This window comes from Hyperolius riggenbachi, chromosome 3, assembly GCF_040937935.1.
Source record: "Hyperolius riggenbachi isolate aHypRig1 chromosome 3, aHypRig1.pri, whole genome shotgun sequence".
In the NCBI taxonomy this organism is placed as follows: Eukaryota; Metazoa; Chordata; class Amphibia; order Anura; family Hyperoliidae; genus Hyperolius; species Hyperolius riggenbachi.
The window spans coordinates 286,112,646-286,134,517 of NC_090648.1; the positions used below are offsets into that span (position 1 = coordinate 286,112,646).

Sequence of the window (21,872 nt, forward strand, 5' to 3'; positions counted from 1 at the left end):
GGTGACAAACACCATGACAGAACCAATTTAGAGTGAGGGAACTCAGACACTCCGACTCCTTTTCCCAGCAGGGAGCCGACATGTGGCTTGCTGCTGCCAACTTCAAAGAACCTTTGCCTGGGAATGACCTGGTATAAATCCCAGGGGTCTCTCATATTCCATAAACTGCTATATGTATCATATTTTCTGTGTTGCCAGGCTGGCAGACCCTCCAAACTAACAGAGCAGGTAGGGCCCTGCCTGGCGTTGGTTCTGAGCACATTTCAGAACCTTCTGAGGTAAAGACTGCCCGTTAGGCAGTTCAACAGTGCCCTAATGGTACCACAGGGGTCCCACCCCTCATGTTTGGTATCAGACTGCTGGGTACATCGAGGCAGACCTGAAAATATTAGTAAATCTGCCCTGACCTGTACGGTTCTGTGAGATAGAGCCCATATATGGTTAAGGCATGATTTCTGGTCTCCAGGACAAGGGCAGGACTCATCTCATGTTCTAAGGGGGTGTGTGGGCCCGCCCTCACTTCCTCCTACTGAATCAGGGGCATAAGAATGGGAGAGGAGCCAAAACTCAGCGTCCTCCACACTGAAACATCTTGCACTCATCAGATGCCAGCTTGAGGATATGCTGGCATCCACCTGGTCTGAACTCTGGACTTTGAAACCAAGGACTTTATGATTCTTCCCACAATAAGGACATCTTTCCAGGAACTAAGTAATTTTCTCCCTTCTTTTATTTTTCATACTGGCTATTACTGTTTTCATAATTGTTGATCTTCATAATTGTCTGTATATATTAATTATTTATATTGCGTGAATAAACGACTTTCTCCAAGTCATTCACTTTCCGCTACCCTGCTTATCAGCACACACAGAAATGATCCCGGGTCTCTGAAGATACGCTACTGTTTGTTTGTTGTTGGCTAGACAGAATATCGTGTGTTTAACCGTTTTATTCGCAGGATTAGTCAGTCAGTTAGTGGGCCCCACGGTCCCATAGTAACCGCGGTGGTGGCAGTTTACTCTGAACCAGTAGGTGACGTTGTAATCACCCGTGTCTCACAGGCTCCCTTCTGAGTTGTCTGCGGCTAATTCTTAACGGTTCCTGCGCATTGACTGCGACCAGAGTTCGCACGATCTGTGCGCTGGCACCGTTTAGAAGGCTAAGTGCGGTCAGCCACGAGGGCTCCTGTGACAGGTGTGTCCGCATGCGTCATGTGGTACGCGTGCGCGCACCCGATGCGGACGGAGGACTGTGTGTTCCAGCGTGGAACGCATTTCGCTTCCTGTCCAGATATGCGCATGACACGCGTCATACAGTACGCGTGCATGCGGCTGACGTGGACAGGAAGTGATGCGTAGCGGCGTCACGTGCCCGGAACACGGAATTACCGATGGGTAATATAAAAGTCCCCCAATATGGGATGTCCAACGCGCACGGAGCCTCAGAGGAAGCTCGTTGAGCGAAACGGTCGTCAGGCAGGCCGCTGCCGCCCCACATTGCCCCACAGCCAGGACTCCATCAGGGTATGTTTGAATACATTTCTATATTTACAAGATGGACATGAATGTATATGTATATGTATGAAGATTGAACTGATAGAATAAAGGACCTTGGAGCGGTGCAAGATTTTGTTCTCCTTTTTACATGATATATACTGCATCTAATATTCCAATCTGAGCACGCCAAAGGTGGTACCCTATACTCCAGTACCAGTGAGTGAAACCCTCCCTGAAGCAGACGTCCACTGTGCCTACCACTCATATTCTATTTACACAAGATCCTTAAGTGTGCCTGGACCAGCTGGAGCTGTAATCCTACACTTAGCTAGATTCTGTTGATAGCTAAAGTACTAGTTTGATTGTGATTATCTGTTATGACTTTTTGCCTGCTTGACTATCCTCCTGAACTCTGATCTTGTACCTTGATATTTCTGATACTCTGTTGCCGAACCCCGGCTCGTCCTTAGACTCTGTTTCTGCCTCCTGATCTTGTACCTCGATATTTCTGATACCCTGTTACCGAACCCTGCCTGTACTTTAGACTCCGCCTCCACCTTCTGTATTTGTACCTTATCTGTCCGTGTGTTAACGACTTGGCTTGTCCGACCTCGAGAACCGACCTCACTATTGGAGGCGGTTCAGTGTTCTCCCCAGGACTATTTAAGTGGGCGGGCCGCCCGGCTGATTTGTATTCCCGCCCGCCTACCTAGCTAAAGCTGGTGCTGTAAACATTCTGCAGGCAGGAGCATTCCATTGCCTGCTATAAATCAGCGATCGGCTCTCGCACATTAGCGAAAGCCTCCGCTGTACACTGCAGGAGCGCTCCTCTGCCTGTGTCACCTCCTGCTTCAAAGTTGATCAGTGATTGGCTGGGCGGGTTATAAGGGGCAGGACGGCGAAATCAGTGGGACGTGTGAGTACTGAAAGCCTATTCCTAGTCAATTGTCAGCCGCCCCGCTTAGCTGGCTGCCTGTGCTTGCATTTTCATTCACTTGTGTTATAACTAACTTGCAGGCAGCTCAGCTAGCGAAGGCGGCCAGGATACACGTGAGCAGGCATGCTAGTCCTGTGTGACTTTAGACCGTCCGGGTAGAGAGCCTGAAACTGCAGACACTCTCTCCCCCTCCCCCGAGAGAATCCACAGCGTCTCTCCTCTGTCCTAGTGTCCTGGCTCCATACATTTCAGCAGACAGTCCCATCCCTTCTAGGCAGCTCGAGATAGGATAGGGCAGTGCACGGCAAGATCTGCCGCCCCGCCCCCCTCTGTTTCCTGGCTGTTTATCTCCTCTGATGCACGGCACGCTGTGCTGATGCCAGGAGAAGTTCAGAACTTGTAAATTAACTGATGATTGCCCTTCCACTGGTATGAGACCTCTGCTAATGCACTTTTTCTTTGTATCTGATATAGTGCAAAGTCTGCAGATAGTCTAGGGGCTCTCAAGCTAGGGAACCTGGGAAAACAAACAATGACTACAGTCAGCTGCAATTTAGATTAGCTGACTTGCTGGGGATGGAGGCTGCTCCTCAGTGCTGTTTCTCTCGGCCTGCTTGTTTGGTAGCTCATAAGATCTAAAGTGTCCATACATTACCTGATTTTCAGCATCTGGCAGATTCAATCACAGTGATTGAATCTGCCAGAGATCAGTTGTGAAAAGTTGACCTAGGGCAGTAAAAAATTGCATATCCAGCCCTGGCTGTGCTAGGTGGGCAAAGTCTGTAAACAGTTGCCCACTGCTGCAAGAAAAAAGTAAATGTGGAACATAGATCCTGTGTTGTTGGCTTGAAAGCACAGTGTGTGGGGGGCGATTCTTGCACCTTCACATGCATGTCACAGTATTTCATATGGCTGCTGGGGTTGAGGGGTATTGCAGATCATTTAGTAGGATACTGACCCCTGTTTACTATCTGCAATACCCCTTGAGCCCAGCAGCAAATAACCATATGAAATGCAAAAATCACCCCCCCCCCCCCCTTTATGAAATGCAACACCCCTACCCCCACATTAAATGCAATAATTACCCTAGTATAAAGTGCAACTATAACACCCATGTTCAGTGTTCTCCCCATGCTCTTTTAGACGGGTGCTGCTTCACCTGGCTAATGTTGGTGAGCACCAGGCTGTCATCAGCTCACCTCCTCACCCTCCTCTTATGCTGTAAGCAGAGTTTCACCGGTCCTGCATTCCCCCTTCATGCAGCACCCGGCTACTTTTTCATGCCACCCGGCTGGAAAAAAATTCTGGGGAGAACACTGCGGTTCCCCGTCCTGTTAGTGACACTTCCTCCAGAGTGTCACTTTCAGACAATCCTTCCTACTGTCAGCCTGACTCCTCCCGCCTTGGAGGGTTCAGGTCTTCGGAAGGAATCCGTGCAGTACTCTTTACTGCACTGAGGCCTAGACCTCTAAGTGTTACTGTTACACCAAACACTCTACTCAGGTGAACAGAGGTTAGCTGGTATATCGGATTATCGGTGATACTGCAGATCACTTATAATCCGGTATACATCTGTATTCCCAGTGATTCTGCAGATCACTGGTAATCAGATCCTCTCTGTGCTTCACCGATCGTTACACCACCACTCTGTAATTTACAGTGTTAAGAATTACCACATTCTCATTCATAGAATGCACTCAGAACAGAAAACTGAATACTATTCTAGCTGCGCCTAATTTTCAAATGATATAGATAAACTTGCGGTGTTCTATTGTATAATGTATGTCAGTCTACATCCAAATGTGAACTGGCAAATGCATGCATTGTTTTACCCAGTTGTAGAGTTTTATCAGACCCTGTATACGCAATGAGGTTTCACTTGCAGAACTGCATTGAGCACAAATTGTGCCCTAATTCAGTTAAAGAGAAACTGCGACCAAGAATTGAACTTTATCCCAATCAGTAGCTGATACCCCCTTTTACCTGAGAAAGCTATTCCTTTTCACAAACAGACCATCAGGGGGTGCTGTATGACTGATATTGTGGTGAAACCCCTCCCACAAGAAACTCTGAGGACCGTGGTACTCCTGGCAGTTTCCTGTCTGTGAACCTTGTTGCATTGTGGGAAATAGCTGTTTACAGCTGTTTTCAACTGCCAAAAAAAGCATGCAGCAGCTACATCACTTGCCAACAGTAAAAATGTCACCATGTAATAAATGTCAGAATGTAAATCAGGGATTTAAAAGATTTTACAATAGGCAAACACTGACTAAATCGTTTATACATAATTATTGTAAAAATGAAGCATTTTTTTATTACATTATTTTCACTGGAGTTCCTCTTTTAACCAGAGTTTGATGGCAGAATATCATTATGTAACAAGTTATGATCTCTTAACATATACACCTTCAGCATGGTGTCTTTATATTGTAAATTGTGTTGATAATTTGATTTTAAATGCAGAACGAACATCCACAATTTTACAGCTCTCATGACACAGCTAGAAAGACTTTGAATACTCCGATTATTATAATTGCTTGTAATGGTGAGCACAGCAGTATCTGAATACATTTTATGTTTAGCGGATTGTGGTCTCTACTAGCTGTAGCAGAGGTTTGTGGTTTGGATTATGTGCCACTATTAGTATGAAACGATGCTTGTATGTCCATAAATTGCATTTCCCCAAACCACCAGTCTGATTCATACCCACCCACACTGGAGGATGATGCTTGAAATCTAGCTGATGACTGGGGTATAATATTGACATTTCTTATTTCTGGTATGTTATGAAACAGTGAAGCTAGATTTTAGTTCTTATGTATTCTGCTGCCTGTAAATACTTAGAGGGGCTTTTCTTGAAAGATTGCAAGTTCCTTACAGAGACTGATACGGGGGTGTCCATATATGCTACCAGGCAGTGGATTAGTCCAGATGGGGGAAATGATTGACAAGCTTCTAACCTGTGCAGCTGATTTTCTAGGCAGTCCATTCTCCTCAATGAGCAGTGGTGGCTCCAGGAATTTTTTTTATGGGGTGCTATGCAGGTGCTGGACCAATTTCCGGGGGAGCTGACGACCGCGGCAAAAAATGGGTGTGGCTACAACCTGCGGCACGCGAAGCAATGGGCGTGGTCATGACCGGATGAGGGCAGGGCTAACTGTAATTTAAAGTGAACCCAGGGTGAGAGTGATATGGTGACTGCCATGTTTATTTCCTTTTAAACAATTCTAGTTGCCTGGCAGCCCTGCTGATCTATTGGCTGCAGTAGTGAACTGAATTACACCAGAAACAAGCATGCAGCTAATCTTGTCAGCAAACACGATGGAGGCTGGCACTTCCAAAAGTATAAAGCTCTTTATTGTGACATCAATTAAAAATGGCTAATCTTGTCAGTTCTGACAATATTGTCAGAAACCCCTGTTCTGCTGCTTGCTTGTTCAGGGTCTATGGTTGAAAGAATTAGAGGCAGAGGTCCAACACGGCAGCCAGGCAGCTGGTATCACTTAAAAGGAGATAAATATGGCAGCCTCAATATTATTCTCACCTCGGGTTCCCTTTAAAAGTGCAACGCAAAGACAGAGGGCCCAAGTTTTGGTGACCCTTTCCCCAGAAAATTCACATAATTGTGCTGGTTTTCTCAAGGAAATACACGTAATGTGAGCAGATTTGAACAAAAAACACGTTCAATGACCCCAATATGCACAATCGTTAACCGATATGACCCCAATATGCACAATCGTTATCCGATATGACCCCAATATGCACAATCGTTATCCGATATGACCCCAATATGCACAATCGTTATCAGATATGACCCCAATATGCACAATCGTTATCAGATATGACCCCAATATGCACAATCGTTATCAGATATGACCCCAATATGCACAATCGTTATCAGATATGACCCCAATATGCACAATAGTTATCAGATATGACCCCAATATGCACAATTGTTATCAGATATGACCCCAATATGCACAATCGTTATCAGATATGACCCCAATATGCACAACCGTTATCAGATATGATCGCAATATGCACAACTGTTATCAGATATGAACCCAATATGCACAACCGTTATCAGATATGACCCCAATATGCACAACCGTTATCAGATATGACCCCAATATGCACAATCCTTATCAGATATGACCCCAATATGTACAATGCTCAGCAGATCTGACCCCAATATGCACAATGCTCAGCAGTTCTGATCACAATCAGCAGCACCACCTGAAAAAGAAAAGAAAAACCCATTTACTCACCTACTCAGACCTCCTGTTCCGACCTCCTCCTCTCCCGACCTCCTTGTGGCGCGCAGCTCAGCTCCCACGATCCTCTTCCTTCCTGCAGCCTGCATTACCCGGCGAGCAGGGCTACGGGAAAATGGCCGCCTGAAGCCCTGCAGACTCCTAGTCTGCAGTGGAGGGCTTCGGGCGACCATCTTACCGTAGCCCTGCCTGCGGCGCCGGGCTGCCGCTGTGAACTGACTCGGCGTCTCTAAGACGCCTGAAGTCAGTTCATGCCAGGGGGTGCTTTGGGGGTGCTTGGACAAAATTAGGGAGTGCTTGAGCACCCCCAAGCACCCCCCTGGCGCCGCCACTGTCAATGAGTGAACAGATTCCAAAATGGTAAAAAGAGTGTCAGTACAGCTTCTGGCAGCTTTGGATTCAGCTCATTCTGGTCCGTTTTGTCGGATTGATATGGATACATATGTTGATCAAATGTACCAGTTTGCTTTCTGATGTCATCAAGCGTAGGGGAAGGTCTTTCAGCATTTTGTAGGTTTTCTCTGTTTGATATTAATGGAGCATACTCACCAACGTGTAATGATTGAACGACCTGTGAAGTGTAGATTTTCATCATCCCCAAATATTTTTGTGATAAGTTCAAGTGAAATATGTGTTCAGGTGTCCTCTGATGTTATTGGTGTCCCCTGCGGCATTACAGCATGATGGCTTGCTGTCACCTGACTGCCATAGTATTGTTTCAGTGGTGGGATGCCACTCACCCATCCTCCCATCCCCATACAGCAGAACACAGCTGGTAGCTGAGCAGTGGGGCTGTACAGCACTCCTTCCTAATCTACCCCTCAAAATGTTCGCCAAGAAGAAAACTACCCCCAAAAACACATTCGCCAAGAATAGTTTTATTGTGTCCGGTGACAATTTTTAAAGTATGTAAGTAGTCTACAGGTGTTCATGCATTACCCAAGCTTGAATCTGCCAGCGGTCGATACAGCAACATGACCTCCTAATTTTAATTTCCATTGTTGTCCGGCTGAAATTGATTTGATCCAGCATGCTGGAAATATCTCGCTTAAAAGGAAACGGTTGGGTGGTCCATTGGATGACCGATGTACCCCCAGGGCTGGTCCCCCTCACCTCACGAAATGCATTCCCCCGGGGTAACAGTTGTGTGCTCCTCTCCATCACTGCCAAGCGCCTGTGAGACCTGTACATGGTCACACACATACCACCAGTCCCATATCCCAGGGGCAATGGAGGGATAGATACTGGAGGAGCGGAAAGGTAAGCGTGAGTTCCGCTACAGCACTCACCACAGGCTTGGGGTGAACACATTACATGGGGAGTCCTGAGGGCCAACAGGTGGAGGCGGCTCCACAGATGTCTGGTAGATTTTGAGATGAAATCTGTGTACAGTATGTTGTGCATACATGTAAAAAAGATGCCCAGTACAAAAGGGTGACGGAGATGGCCACTAGTAGAATATACTATACGAGTACTGACAGATTACTGACCATGAGGTATGCTTGACTATAATGGCCCCTCTTAATTTAGTTTACATCAGAAAGAGGCAAATCGCAGCATTTGTCCTGAAGGACAATTTACCATTGCCAATACCTGTGGGAGAGAAAGCCATTAGTATAGAGAGGGGGCATTTTAATCAATTGATTGGATGGCAGGAACTGGCCCCTTAAAAATGATCTGTAACTAAAGGTGCGTACACACGCACTACGGCCGCCAACGACGGGTCCATCAGACCCTCCCGCTGGGTGGACTTTCAGGCGACAGTAGTGCGTGTGTACGCACTGTTGGCGGACTGATAAGGTTGTTTCTGAGCGATCCGCTTGGCCGATCGTTCAGAAACAGCCTTATCAGTCCGCCGACAGTGCGTACACATGCGTTACTGTCGCCTGAAAGTCCGCCCAGTGGGAGGGTCTGACGGACCCGTCGTTGGCGGCCGTGGTGCGTGTGTACGCACCTTTAGGCCTGGACCCACTTGTAGTGCTTTTCCAAGCGCTTGTGATTTGAAAACCTCTTACTAATGTAATGCTATTGGTGTGATCCCACTTGAGGAATGTGATTTTTTTTTTAAATACCCATAGCCTTACAATTAGCAAGAGCTTTACAAATCTAAACTAGCGCTTAGAAAAGTCCCAGGCCTAACTCCTCCTCCCCCCCCCCCCCCCCCCCCCCCCCCACTTACTTATAATCCTCCTCACCCTCTGGGATCCAGCGTTGGCAGCCTCCAAACACGTAAAATATAAATTTTTACCTACCACGATCCAGGGCAGTAGCAGCTTTCCGAACGGGCTCAGGCGGAAATAGCCAAGCCGGTTCAGCTCTGCTCTACTGCGCAGACTCCTCGCCCCTGTGCAGTAGAGCAGACTCGAATGGGCTCGGCTATTTCCACCTGAGCCCGTTCGGAAAGCTGCTACTGCGCCTGCGCTGGATCCTAGTAGGTACATGTTGCAGGTGCTCCTGCTCCACAGCCGACATCATCAATGGCCATGGTTTTGGGGGAGCCAGCGCTGATTCCTGAGGCTTAGGAGGATGGGGAAGCCTCAGGATCCAGAGACTTCCCCCTCTGAGGTAAGAATCCCCTGGGGGGAAGGGGGGCTAGGGGTTAGGTACAGTGCAAGAGCCTCCTTTTAAATGTATTTTTTTATTGCTTTTACTGATGGGTGACATGGTACAATGCTCTACTTTTCCTTTGTGATTATTGTAATTGGCTTATTGTGATCACAGCGTCAGGAGCCAATTAATTTGGCTGTTGACTGTAGCAGGAGCGCATGGACTCAGGATATTGGATATCTATGCCCTGGCAGAGGCTGCAAATAGAATATAGACTTTAATATGCCACATATGGAGCTGGTTAATAGAGTTGTCCCGAACGTTCGGCCGCGAACATATGTGGTTCGCGTCGAAACGCAAACTTTATGGCAAGTTTGACTCGCCCCTGTACTACATCATTGGGCTAAACTTTGACCCTCTACATCACAGTCAGCAGACACATGACAGCAAATCAGGCTGCACTCCCTCCTGGACCCCCCCCCCCCCTTATATAAGGCAGCTGCGTAGGCCATTATCTCACTCGGTGTTGCTGCAGTAGTGAGAGAAGGGAGAGAGTTACTGCAGGGATCAGGGAAAGCTTAGTTAGGCTCTTGTAGCTTGCTCCTAGCTGATATTTGTTGAAAAGCACCACAAAAAGAGCTCTTTTCAGAGCTAATTGTTCTTGTGAACTTTTTTTTTTGTGTGCCACTGACACTGAATTATACAGCCCTGTGTGTTGCAGCTGGCCCTTGCTAATTGCTATACTGTGCAAGGCCCAAGCACATTCAGTGCCTACCTTTTCACTGCACATTTATAATACCAGTCCGCCCGTGCATACCTGTTCTTGTTCACTGCACCTGCGTGCCAGCACGCAGTGTTATATAGTACCAGTCACTGCATAACTGTTCACTGCACCTGTGTGGGACAGCTGCAAATTTGTAATACCAGTCCGACCGTGCATACCTCTTCATGTTCACTGCACCTCAGTTACCTCAGCCCGACCGTATGGGCTTGAAAACCACCATCGCTTGCACTCTCGCCATGGTGTGCACCAGTCCAGCATGGCCGTCACTACACAAACAGCTGTTTGCGGTGTGTTACACAGTGAGTTTAGTCAGTGTGAAGCAGTACACTAATTACACTACCTGATTGATGTATACACATGCAAGATGTTTTAAAGCACTTTAGGCCTCCAATTTAGCAATAAAATGGGATTTCTGCCCTTAAACCCCACTGTGCGTAAAATCCGGATTTTCCCCCAGGACTTTTGGTGTGTATCCCACTCCGCTATGCCCCCCTACAGGTGTTCGACCCCTTGAAACCTCTTTTCCATCACTTTAGTGGCCACAATTAATGTTTGTAGTTTTGAAGGTTCGCCTGCACATTGAAGTCTATGGCGGTTCGAAAGTTCGCATGCAAACTTTTTCAGCATGTTCGCGTTCGAGGTTCGCGAACCTAAAATCAGAGGTTCGAGACCACTCTACTGGTTAATATGGAATTTAGGAAACTGACTGTTGTTTTTAAAGGATACCCGACGTGACATGAGATAGACATGTGTATGTACAGTGCCTAGCACACAAATAACTGTTATGTGTTCCTTTTTTTTTTCCTTTCTCTGTCTGATAGAGTTAATCAGGTATGTAAGTGGCAGTTCCTGTCTGAGTCAGGACTGAGTCAGACTACAGTGTGACCCTCACTGGTAAGAAATTATAAGTGTAAAACACTTTCCTAGCAGAAAATGGCTTCTGAGAGCAGGAACGAGATAAAAAGGGTAATTAGTTCATAGATTTTAGCTCTGGCATACTTCAATGAATGTGTCATTGAGAAAAAACAATACAACAGTAAAAACCTGAAAAATAGCTTTAAAGAGAACCCGAGGTGGGATTTACTTATGCTAGTGGGGCACAGAGGCTGGTTGTGCACACTAACACCAGCCTCTGTTGCCCCATGGTGTGCCTCCAAGACCCCCCTGCGCGCCGCTATACCCCCTGCAGTGCTGGCAACACGCAGCGTGTCGCCAGCACAATGTTTACCTCTCGCCTGTCTGTTAGCGCCGCTCCCCCACCTCCTCTATATCGGCGCTACCCGCCCGCGTCACTTCCCTCCAATCAGCGGGAGGGAAGTGACGCGGGTGGGTAGCGCCGATACGGAGGAGGCGGGGGAGTGGCGCTAACAGACAAGCGAGAGGTAAACATTGTGCTGGCGACACGCTGCGTGTCGCCAGCACTGCGGGGGGTATAGCGGCGCGCAGGGGGGTCTTGGAGGCACACCATGGGGCAACAGAGGCTGGTGTTAGTGTGCACAACCAGCCTCTGTGCCCCACTAGCATAAGTAAATCCCACCTCGGGTTCTCTTTAAATATAAAATAAAACTGTGGAATACCTTAAGTCTTTTTTTTAGGAGAAGGAAGATAATTGTTTATTTCATTAGTTTTTTTTTACCTCGGGTGTCCTTTAAAGAGCCTTGGCTAATTTGCACTTGGGATTTGTGCAGCCCTATATTAGTGTGGCACAGATGAGATTGCAAAAAGCCAAAATAATTTTAGCAACAATAATGGGAAATGGCAGTCCGCACTAAAGTTTCTTTTTAAAGTCCAATCACGTGGGGGGTGAGTGTTCACCTGTGGGCATTCCCCAGTCTGAACTCTATAGTTTGGGTCCAAAAAACCATGCCGCACCTCACTGCCACTCAAATTCTGCCATGTGAATCAAACCATACTCCCGTTCTGGGCAGCTGGGGCTTTTGGTGAGGACCAGGAATGTTCAATGAGTACCCCTTTTGACTGTGTATAGAGAAAACTCGATCACTGGCATACCAGGGATAGGGAAGACTGTGTCCTATGAAGATGCAGAAATCTAGTGGGAGATCAATACATGCACCTTCAGATTATAAAATATTAGGTTGAGAAAGGCAAGTCCAGAGAGCACCGCAAACTTATGCAAATAATAATTAAGGGTAAAATGTGCGTATCTAGAGCAAATGGCAAATACAATAGAAAAGAAGAAAAGGATCTCAAAATGCACCAGATTAGCAGAGTAAATGTAAGACTCATTTTTATTGGTATCAAAAAAGCAACATAATATTAGATCAGTAGGTATAAAACCACGAATATCACAATCGCATACATAGGGGGACAAAGATAATCCAGCAAAGGGATAAAAAAGCACCCTATAATAAGGGTGGGGTGGTTGCAAAAAATGATATACATGCGGTATTGGGCTAGCAGTAATAAATATATGGTATGTGTAAAAAAAAAATTTGTATATATATATATATATCAATATGCTATAAGTACAATCAAAATACAGACAAGATGTGCTTACAAAATATACATGTCCTAGTAATGCAAAAATAACAGTGAAGTCACCAAAACAGTAGCCAAGCTAGGCTCAAATGTAACCAATCAAGTTGAAAACCATGTTTGCTGGACCTGCCAGCTATAAAGGGAAGTAGTGAGCGACACAGGGGGAAAGTGGTCTCTGAGGAAGCCGGCAGTTAGCTGGCGACACGTGTTAAACCCTCCATCGGGTGGTTGCGGCCTCACGCTCCTGTATCGCTCCTTCCACTACTTCCCTTTATAGCTGGCAGGTCCAGCGAACATGGTTTTCAACTTGATTGGTTACATTTGAGCCTAGCTTGGCTACACTTAGATCTTGTTGACTTCACCATTACTGGGACATGTATATTTTGTAAGCTCATCTTGACTGTATTTTGATTGTACCTATAGCATATATATATATATATATATATATATAATTTTTTTTTTTTTTACACAGGTTATTTCTGCATATTTATTAGCGACTTTTTACTTCAGCGCTGAGGTATAAGTTCCGCCCACATATTATATTACATTATTATACCATATATTTATTACTGCTAGCCCAATACCGCATGTATATCATTTTTTGCAACCACCCCACCCTTATTATAGGGTGCTTTTTATCCCTTTGCTGGATTATCTTTGTCCCCCTATGTATGTGATTGTGATATTCGTGGTTTTATACCTACTGATCTAATATTATGTTGCTTTTTTTATACCAATAAAAATGAGTCTTACATTTACTCTGCTAATCTGGTGCGTTGTGAGATTTTTCTTCTTTTCTATTGTATAAAATATTAGGTTGTCTCAAAGGACACCTGAAGTGAGAGGGATAAGGAGGTGGCCATATTTCCTTATTATTATAAGACCGGTTGTTGTTCTTGATGATCTCTTTGGCTACAGAAGTGTCTGAATCACACACCTGAAACAAATCCATTCAGATTAGATCAAACATCTGATTTGCATTCTTTTTAGGGTCTATGGCTACAAAGTATTATGCCTGGTACACACCATTCAATTTCCCATCATATTGACAGGTGGAATCGATCATTTCCAACAGGTCCGATCTGATTTCTGATCAATTTTGTACAGAGGTAATCCGAAATAGGTCCGAAAAATAATGAGATCAGATCTGTTGGAAATTGGTTTGACCTGTCAATCTGGAAACTGCATGGTGTGTACCAGGCATTAGAGGCAGAGGATCAGCAGGAAAGCCAGGCAATGCAGTTTGCATTGTTTAAATATAACTGCAGCCTCCATATCACTCTCAAATCAGATGTCCTTTAAAAGATCTTTAACTATACTTGCTAACAGTAGAAAATCGCAACAATCTAACAGTAACTGTACTTTGTGATTTAGGCTCCTTTGGAACAGCAGGAAGAATGTGCAACCAGTCATCCCGTGGCATGGACAGTTGTGAAGTCATGTGCTGTGGAAGGGGATATGATACTGCTCGGGTCACTAAGATGGTAAAGTGTGAATGTAAGTTTCACTGGTGCTGCGCTGTACGCTGTAAAGACTGCCTGGAGACTGTGGATGTGCATACATGTAAAGCTGCCAAGGATGCCGGCTGGGGGGAGAATATATAGAACTGCTGATATCTAATTCACTACTGCTCCTGTCCTGAAGAAATACATTGTGAAAATTACCACCTTTATTATACATTATTAAATTATAATAACTTATATTGTAAATGAAGTCCTTGAGATATATATTTGTGCTGCCAATCTATTGAAGATGTGTAATTTCCAGTAAACACAAGTATATACTAGATCTTGTCTGTATGGTGGTGTTTAGCAAGGGGGGGGGGGTAACTGAGCAGAGTTACCTACGCATGGGCATTATTCCAGCGTGTGCTGCCAGAAGTGCCATCAGCTTTTACTACTGCTCAGTTGTTTGTTTTTCCATTTTAATTAATTGTACTTGAAACATCTTGTGAATATGTTCAGGGTGCAGGTAAAATGTTACTTTTTGATTAATACAGTACTTGTGGCATGTTCCTGTAATTTCTTTCAGGCTTGTTGTATAACTAGCTTAAAAAGTGCCTGAACTGACATACATGTTTATCTCATCATGTCACATATGTACAGAGCCAAGCATACAAATAACTAGGCTGTGTTCCCTTTGTTCTGCCTGAGAGTTAAACATTCAGGTATGCACCTAGTGAGTTACTCTCTAGTCAGACTATAGCATAACCCTCACTGATAAGTAATAGCAGCCATAAAACTCTGGTAGCAGAGCAGCTTCCGGTCGCAGGACCAGGTGTAGCCAGCGGGAGTGGACAGTGTAATGTCTGCTCCAATGGTCCCCTGTGGTTCGGGGCAGATGCATTCCCCATGTAGCCTATGGCAGTAACGCATCTGCTCTTCTGGGATTTTTGCGGACTGCAAAGAAGTGCGTTCTTCGGATCCCACAGCTCCCTTATCTAAAATAGGGGCAGTTCACTGTTAGTTTCGGGATGAATAGAAAACGGACAAAAAAAAAAAAGGCCGTTCTCAGCTCAAATGAGAAAACAGACTAAAAACTGAAAAAGTCTGTTTAAACAGAATAAAACCTAATTCTTAGGAGGAGTAGGGTAGATATAGTTGATTCTCATCAGTTTTTCAGCTCAGGTGTGCTTTGAAACAACCTGTAAGGTACAAATAAAAAGAGAACTAGGCTTTTCATTTCCCCCTTGACCTGCTGGCTGGGACGCTGTTGCGTTTCACAGCTCACACCTGGAGGAGTCCTGCATTAGCACCCTCTTGCTTCTGTGCAGACATGTGCAGCACAGCCCCACTCTTACACAGATGGGGGTACGGCCACAGGAATATCCCCAACATGCTATTGTCAGGTTCAGAGGGACCCTAGGTGGGTACAGTGGTTGAGGCTGATCCGGGAAGCCCTCTAAATTATTCAGAAGCGTACCTTAACTGTGGTAGCTATTTTTTATTTTTCGTTACAGGTTCACTTTAAACGCAATCCTGAAGTGAAAACATTATGAGATAAGCAACTGGATCTACAGTATAGGACTTTCCTGGAATCCCTCAGTATTTTGTATTTAAAGGTTAAAAGCTATGTTTAAAAAAAACAAACAAACAAAAAAACCCTCAAGTACCTGAGACAGTCAAAATGTTATTTACCGTAGCTCTTATAAAGACAAATCTTGAACTTACTGAAATGTGTGTTTCTCGGCCACAGAAAGAGTTACAGCCTGTAATGACTTCTCAGTGAGAATTACTACAGTTCAACAGCCGAGAAACTGATACTTAAGTAGGATTGAGACTATAAATACATGTTTATCTCATGTCACATATTACTTTATTTACCTTTAAGCCTAGGTCACACCTTCAATTACGATTGGCCAATCACTAATCAATTTTACCACCTCCATGTAGGTTGAGGGTCAACAGATATAGCACACTTACTATGAACAGATTGTGTAGGTAAACCCTCATACTACATAGAGGTGGTAAAATTGGTCAGTGATTGGCTAATTATAACTGAAGGTGTGTACTAGGCTTAAAGTGAACCGAGCACCTTTTTTCACTCAGGACATTTCTATAGCCCATGAAAAATGTATGCCGACTATCTGTTTCATTATTAAAATAAACTTTAATTTTACCTTGTATTTTACATTCAAAGTTGTTAAATTGGCCTGTTTGAGCAGACCTGTCGACTGTCCCCATCCACAGAAAGTTCAGTAACCTCTAATTGTTTTATTGCGCTAATTACCATGGCTTTGAAAGCACACTCCTAATTATTCACCCTCTTTGCTGATGAAAGGCATGGTTTACCTCTTGGTAATTAGCGCAATAAAACAATTAGAGGTTACTGAACTTTCTGCGGATGGGGACGGTCGGCAGGTCTGCTCAAACAAGCCAATTTAACAACTTTGAATGTAAAATACAAGGTAAAATTAAAGTTTATTTTAATAATGAAACAGATAGTCTGCATACATTTTTCATGGGCTATAGAAATGTCCTGAGTGAAAAAAAGGTGCTCGGTTCACTTTAAGGGCTGGTTCAAAGAGTGCTTTTCTAAGCGCCAGTGATTTGAAAAGTGGTTTCTGAAGAGTGACGTAGCCCTGCCCCCTTTCAGAGACATTCTGTGGTGCTTCCGTGTCGCACTCTCTGATACAAGGAATGCCATGGCACTCATCTGTAAGGGGGTGGGGCTATGTCCTGGAAGCTGGGGCACACAGGGCTCTGGGGGGGTTGGGGAGAGTTGTTGGACCGTGCAAGTGATTTTAACTTTTTACGAGAAACTGATCCGTAGCATGTTTATTTGTTGGCTGAATAGTCTCTTAATGTAATGCTCAGTGCAATTTCAAAAAAATAAATAAAAAAAAATCATATTGTTGAAGTCAAAAGTCACACATAGTGAGGGCTTTACAAATTTCTGGTACTTCAAAAATTGTTTGCAGCGTGAACCAGTCCTTAAAGTGGACTTGAGCACAAAATTGTGAACCACCTTATCCCTCTCCAGCTGTTATCGCAAATTCTGTCTGTTTTAAGAAAGCAAGCTTTTGTGCTAATTCAGTTTGGAGTGAGCTTGAGATGTCTCCCAGGGCATCACTGCTGAATATATGCAAATTAACCATTGTTACCCTTAGAAGCTAAACACACCTACAGAACCGCTGGAATGCAATGATGTGTCAGCTTGTTAATTTGTACGGAGCCAGAGTAATCCAACATGCATACAGACTGTTTCGGATTGTTTGATCCTCATCAGTGCATGGCATAGATTACTTTGGCTCTATGGAGTAGGGCTTGTAACACCGAGAGGTACAGACTAACCAGCAAGCTCATGGTGAACCAGAACTCATTGGAGTGTGTAAGGGACTACAAGGGTAACAATGGTTAATTTGCATATATTTAGCAGTGTTGCTCTGGGAGACATCTCAAGCTCACTCCAACCTGAATTATCGCAAATTCTTTCTGTTTTAAGAAAGCAAGCTTTTGTTTTTCTTAGCATTTTAGTAAGGGCCCTTTTCCACCAGCGCGTTTGCGCTGGCTGAATCGCAAAACCGCAAACCGCTAGCGATTTTACAATCGCTACGGTTTGCTTTTTAACATAGGAATCGCGGTAGGTCATTTCCACTACCGCGATTCGCTTTTGTCGCGAACGCGCGGTGGAGCGATAATTGCCGCGATTTTGCTATGCAGTGCATAGCAAAATCGCGGCCGCAAACGTCGGGGGAATCGCCGGTTTTGCGATTCAGCAATCGCTAGCGTTCAGCGTGAACGCTAGCGATTGCTAGTGGAAAAGGGCCCTAAGGGGGCTTTTAGGACCATTGTAGTCCCTTACACACTCCAATGAGTTCTGGTTCACCATAAGCTTGCTGGTTAGTCTGTACCACCAGCTGTTAGCACTAATGGCAACTGTGACAGACTCTCCAATCCAGTACTGCCATTTTAAGACCACCTGATTTGTTTATGCAAATTTGTAAAATTTAGAGTTTAATGATTTGCATAGCCACTCTTATGCTACGTACACACATGCGACAACGATCGTTCGTTAAGAACGACGAACGAACTTTTAATTGATGAAAGAACGACCTAAGTAAAGGTAGTTTTAAAATGTGTGTAACGATCTGATCGTTAGAACAAACGTTACATCACAGAAAGCAACTATTGCGCCTGCGCATAAAAATGAAAAGTTCCATGGAGAAATAGTGAAATGCGCATGTCAAGCCTAGTACGAACGATCGTTTCCAACTATGTACTACTTTTGCAAACGATCGTCGTTGGTTAAAATCCGCTGAGACAGAACTTTCTTTTGTAGCGATTTGGCTCATTCGTCGTTTGCCTTAATAGTCGGTGGTTCGTGTTTTGTAACGATCGTCGTTGGTAAAGATCGGGGAACGATCGTTACAAACGACTATAGTCGCATGTGTGTACGCACCTTTACCCTCATGCTTGTGCCCTGTAATTGGATATGATGTCAGTGTGACACATTGCATGAGATAAGCACTCCACACTTCCTGGTTGTGTGCAGAGGGTTTTAGGCATAACCCACTTTAACGCATTCACCGTGCATCTAGATGAAAGTCCATAAAGAATCATTTCTGCTAAAATTCACAAATTGCTTTTGCAAAAGCAAAAATTATTTCACCATAAACATGCACATTGCAAGCAAACTCCCATTGACTCATTAGCTGCGGTCAAAAAAATGAAAACATTTGCGTACGAACGCAAATTTGAAAGCAAACATTTTTTTTCGCAATAAGTGTGAATTCTGCCTTAAAATTGAATATTTAGGGCAAGTTGCTGTTAAAATAGGTGTGGAGAGGTGAGAGATCAGGGCACTTTGCAAGCTTGGCCCTAGGTGTAATGTGTAAACAAGTCTGTAGCCCTTAGGATACAGTCCCCAAGTGCATTAAAGGACAACTGACCTGAGCAGAATTTGGGGTTGCCCTATTTATTTCCTTTTAATGCCCATTGCCCTTTAAGGATGAGAGGCAGTTATTTTCATGTGAAATTAACTTCTGCTATAGCAAGAAGGTGGGTAATGGTGTACAGGTTAAAGGACAACTGAAGTGAGAAGAATATGGAGCCTGCCTGACAGCCCTTTGGATCTATTTGGCTGCAGTAGTGGCTGAATTACAGCAGAGACAAGCATGCAGCTAATCAGGTCAGATCTGACAATGTCAGAAACACCTGATCTGCATATGCTTGTTCAGGGACTATAGCTAAAAGTAAAGGCAGAGAATCAGCATGACTGCTCGGCAACCAGCATTGCTTAAAAGGAAATAAATATGGCCACCTCCATATCTCTCTCGTTTCAGTTGTTCTTTAAGGCCCAGTGCACACCGAGCGGATCCGCCGGCCACATCCACCTGAAAATCCGCTTGGCTAATGTAATTGAATGGGCTGGTGCACACCGGCGGTTTGAGGTTTTTAGCAAACGTGCCTCCTGCTGCACGTTTGCGGTTTGCAAAAAAAAACTCAAATCGCCGGTGTGCACCAGCCCATTGAATTACATTAGCCACGCGGATTAACAGGCTGATGCGGCCGGCAGATCACATCCAAATCCGCTCGGTGTGCACTGCGCCTTTATCTCGTACTCCGCACCTAAAACCACTAGCGTTTTGTGGATCTGCTAGCGGTTTTGGTGTGCACTGGGCCTCAGTGAGATCTGCCCTGTTTGGATGCAAATGAATACAGCTTTCTGGAATACACTACCTGGACAATAGCGATAATCAATGAGATGCAAATATTTCTAAATTTGTGAATTTTTATGTAAATATATGCAGTTTGAAAATGGACCAATCAATTTAAACCTGGGTGGGACTTGATTGGTCCATTTTCAAGCTGCATGTATTTGCATAAAAATGTATATACATCTGCATAAACTCAGAAATATTTGCATCTCATTGATCATCCCTACTGCTCAAGCATCAATATTAAATATTTAACATTGTCTGCATTACTTAATGCTTTAAACATTGTCTGCCCTTTACTACTAAGGCCTCAATTCATGGAGCATTATCAAACGTTTATCAAACACTTTATCAAACGTTTGATAATTTACCTCATGCGTAAAATCTCACTAAGGTGTTATATATTTGTTAAACGTTTTATCGGTAAAACTTTCGATAAATATATAACACCTTAGTGAATTTAAAATGAGATTTTACGCATGAGGTAAATTATCAAAGGTGTTATATATTTATCGAAAGTTTTACCGATAAAACGTTTAACAAATATATAACACCTTAGTGAGATTTTACCCATGAGGTAAATTATCAAACGTTTGATAAAGTGTTTGATAAACGTTTGATAATGCTCCGTGAATTGAGGCCTGTGTATTAGTTCAGTTTATGAATATATAGGAAGCGGTTTGCCAGCTCCATATAGGGGTTGGATACAGGTGTATAAAATTCTGTATCATGCAGGTGGTCCAGTGTCTGCAACTGAAATGTTAGTCTTCTCTGAGTATTACAAACTTTTGCAGCAGTGTCAGGCCTGGTGCACACCGAGCGGTTTTTGAAGCGTTTCACAAACCGCTTCCGCCTGTGAAAACGCTTGGCTAATGTATCTGAATGGGACGGTGCGCATCAGCGGTTTGAGGTTTTTCGCAAACCGCAAACATGGGTCCTGCAGCACTTTTGCGGTTAGCAGAAGCGTTTTTGCCTCAATGTAAAGTATAGGAAAAGCGCAAACCGCTCTGAAAAACGCTTTTCAGAAGCGGTTTTCAGCAGAAGTGGATTTCCAGGCGGTTTTGTTACAGTAGCTGTTCAGTAACAGCCTTACTGTAACAATATATGAAATCTGCTACACAAAAACACTCCAGAAAATGCTAGGCGTGTTTAGAAAACCTCTCTAAACATGCCTAGAATCGCTCTGAAAATCTGCTTCAAAAACCTCTAGCGTTTTGCGGATCTGCTAGAGGTTTTGGTGTGCACTGGGCCTCACAGCAGGTTCAGAAAGTCACTGCAGCATTTGTGGTAACCAGAATGACCTCTAGTTCATAGAGGCTGGGATACCAAATTCTAATTTACAATACCCACTGACATTGGACCAAAACAAACACTATTACTGGTATAAGTGGAAGCGCACTGTATGCTTAGCACCACATTGAAAAATGCAAGACTGTACACAACTGTTAAGAAAGTAGAATTTGTCATTTTGCGCCTCAGTTTTAGAAAGCAGCACAGAGGTTCAAACACTAGCATCATGGGACCTGCAAAAATGTACTGATGTATACTTACTTCTGCATGTGTATGAATGAAGAGGAACAGATGTGCATAACACATGGGAAACAGCATATGCATTGCTATATTCATTCCTGTGTATACGTAAAATTGTAATATAAAGAACTGTGTTAGGGTTTAAAGCTTGCTTTTTTCTTTAAATAAGGAAATCTAAAGTAAATCGTACTAGAACGATGCTTTTGCTGGAAAGATGATTACTTTTCCTGACCTCCTCTGACTCCCCCATATCACGGTTCCACAGATGCAGTGCCTATGTAATGCTTGTGACAGTACTGGGTAGTAGTACTTCATGTTCCCTGGTAGGGTGGGGACTACTGCTTAGTTCATGTACAAGAATGCAAGCGAGTGTTAAAATGTCCCTCTGAATGCTACAGAGAGCTGTTATTGCTTATTGATGGAATCCACCTACAATGAGGGTCATATGGCTAGGTTTCAGCTTGTAGGACCTCTTCTGGACCGGTTAGTAGTGAAGTCATCATATGATGGTGGCTGACTCAAGCTGATGTCAGAATTTTTAATTTTATTAGAAGTTGTACCATATTCATGGTAAATTGTGTACCAGGTTCTACTTGAAAATCCGCCACAGAAGATGAAAAGAACCAGGATCTAAACTAATGAAAGA

At 44.1% G+C, this 21,872-nt stretch overlaps 1 protein-coding gene across 4 annotated transcripts in view; it reads left to right on the forward strand.

Moving 5' to 3' along the window:
* The window catches only part of LOC137563684 (protein Wnt-2-like), a 142,851-nt gene extending 128,656 nt beyond the window's left edge, over positions 1-14,195 (forward strand). For all 4 annotated transcript variants that reach the window (XM_068276433.1, XM_068276431.1, XM_068276432.1 and 1 more), the window contains exon 5: positions 13,912-14,195. In XM_068276433.1, the coding sequence (XP_068132534.1) occupies positions 13,912-14,141 (230 nt within the window). In that variant the 3' untranslated portion in view covers positions 14,142-14,195. The remainder of the gene's footprint in view (positions 1-13,911) is intronic.
* Positions 14,196-21,872: the final 7,677 nt, after the last annotated feature.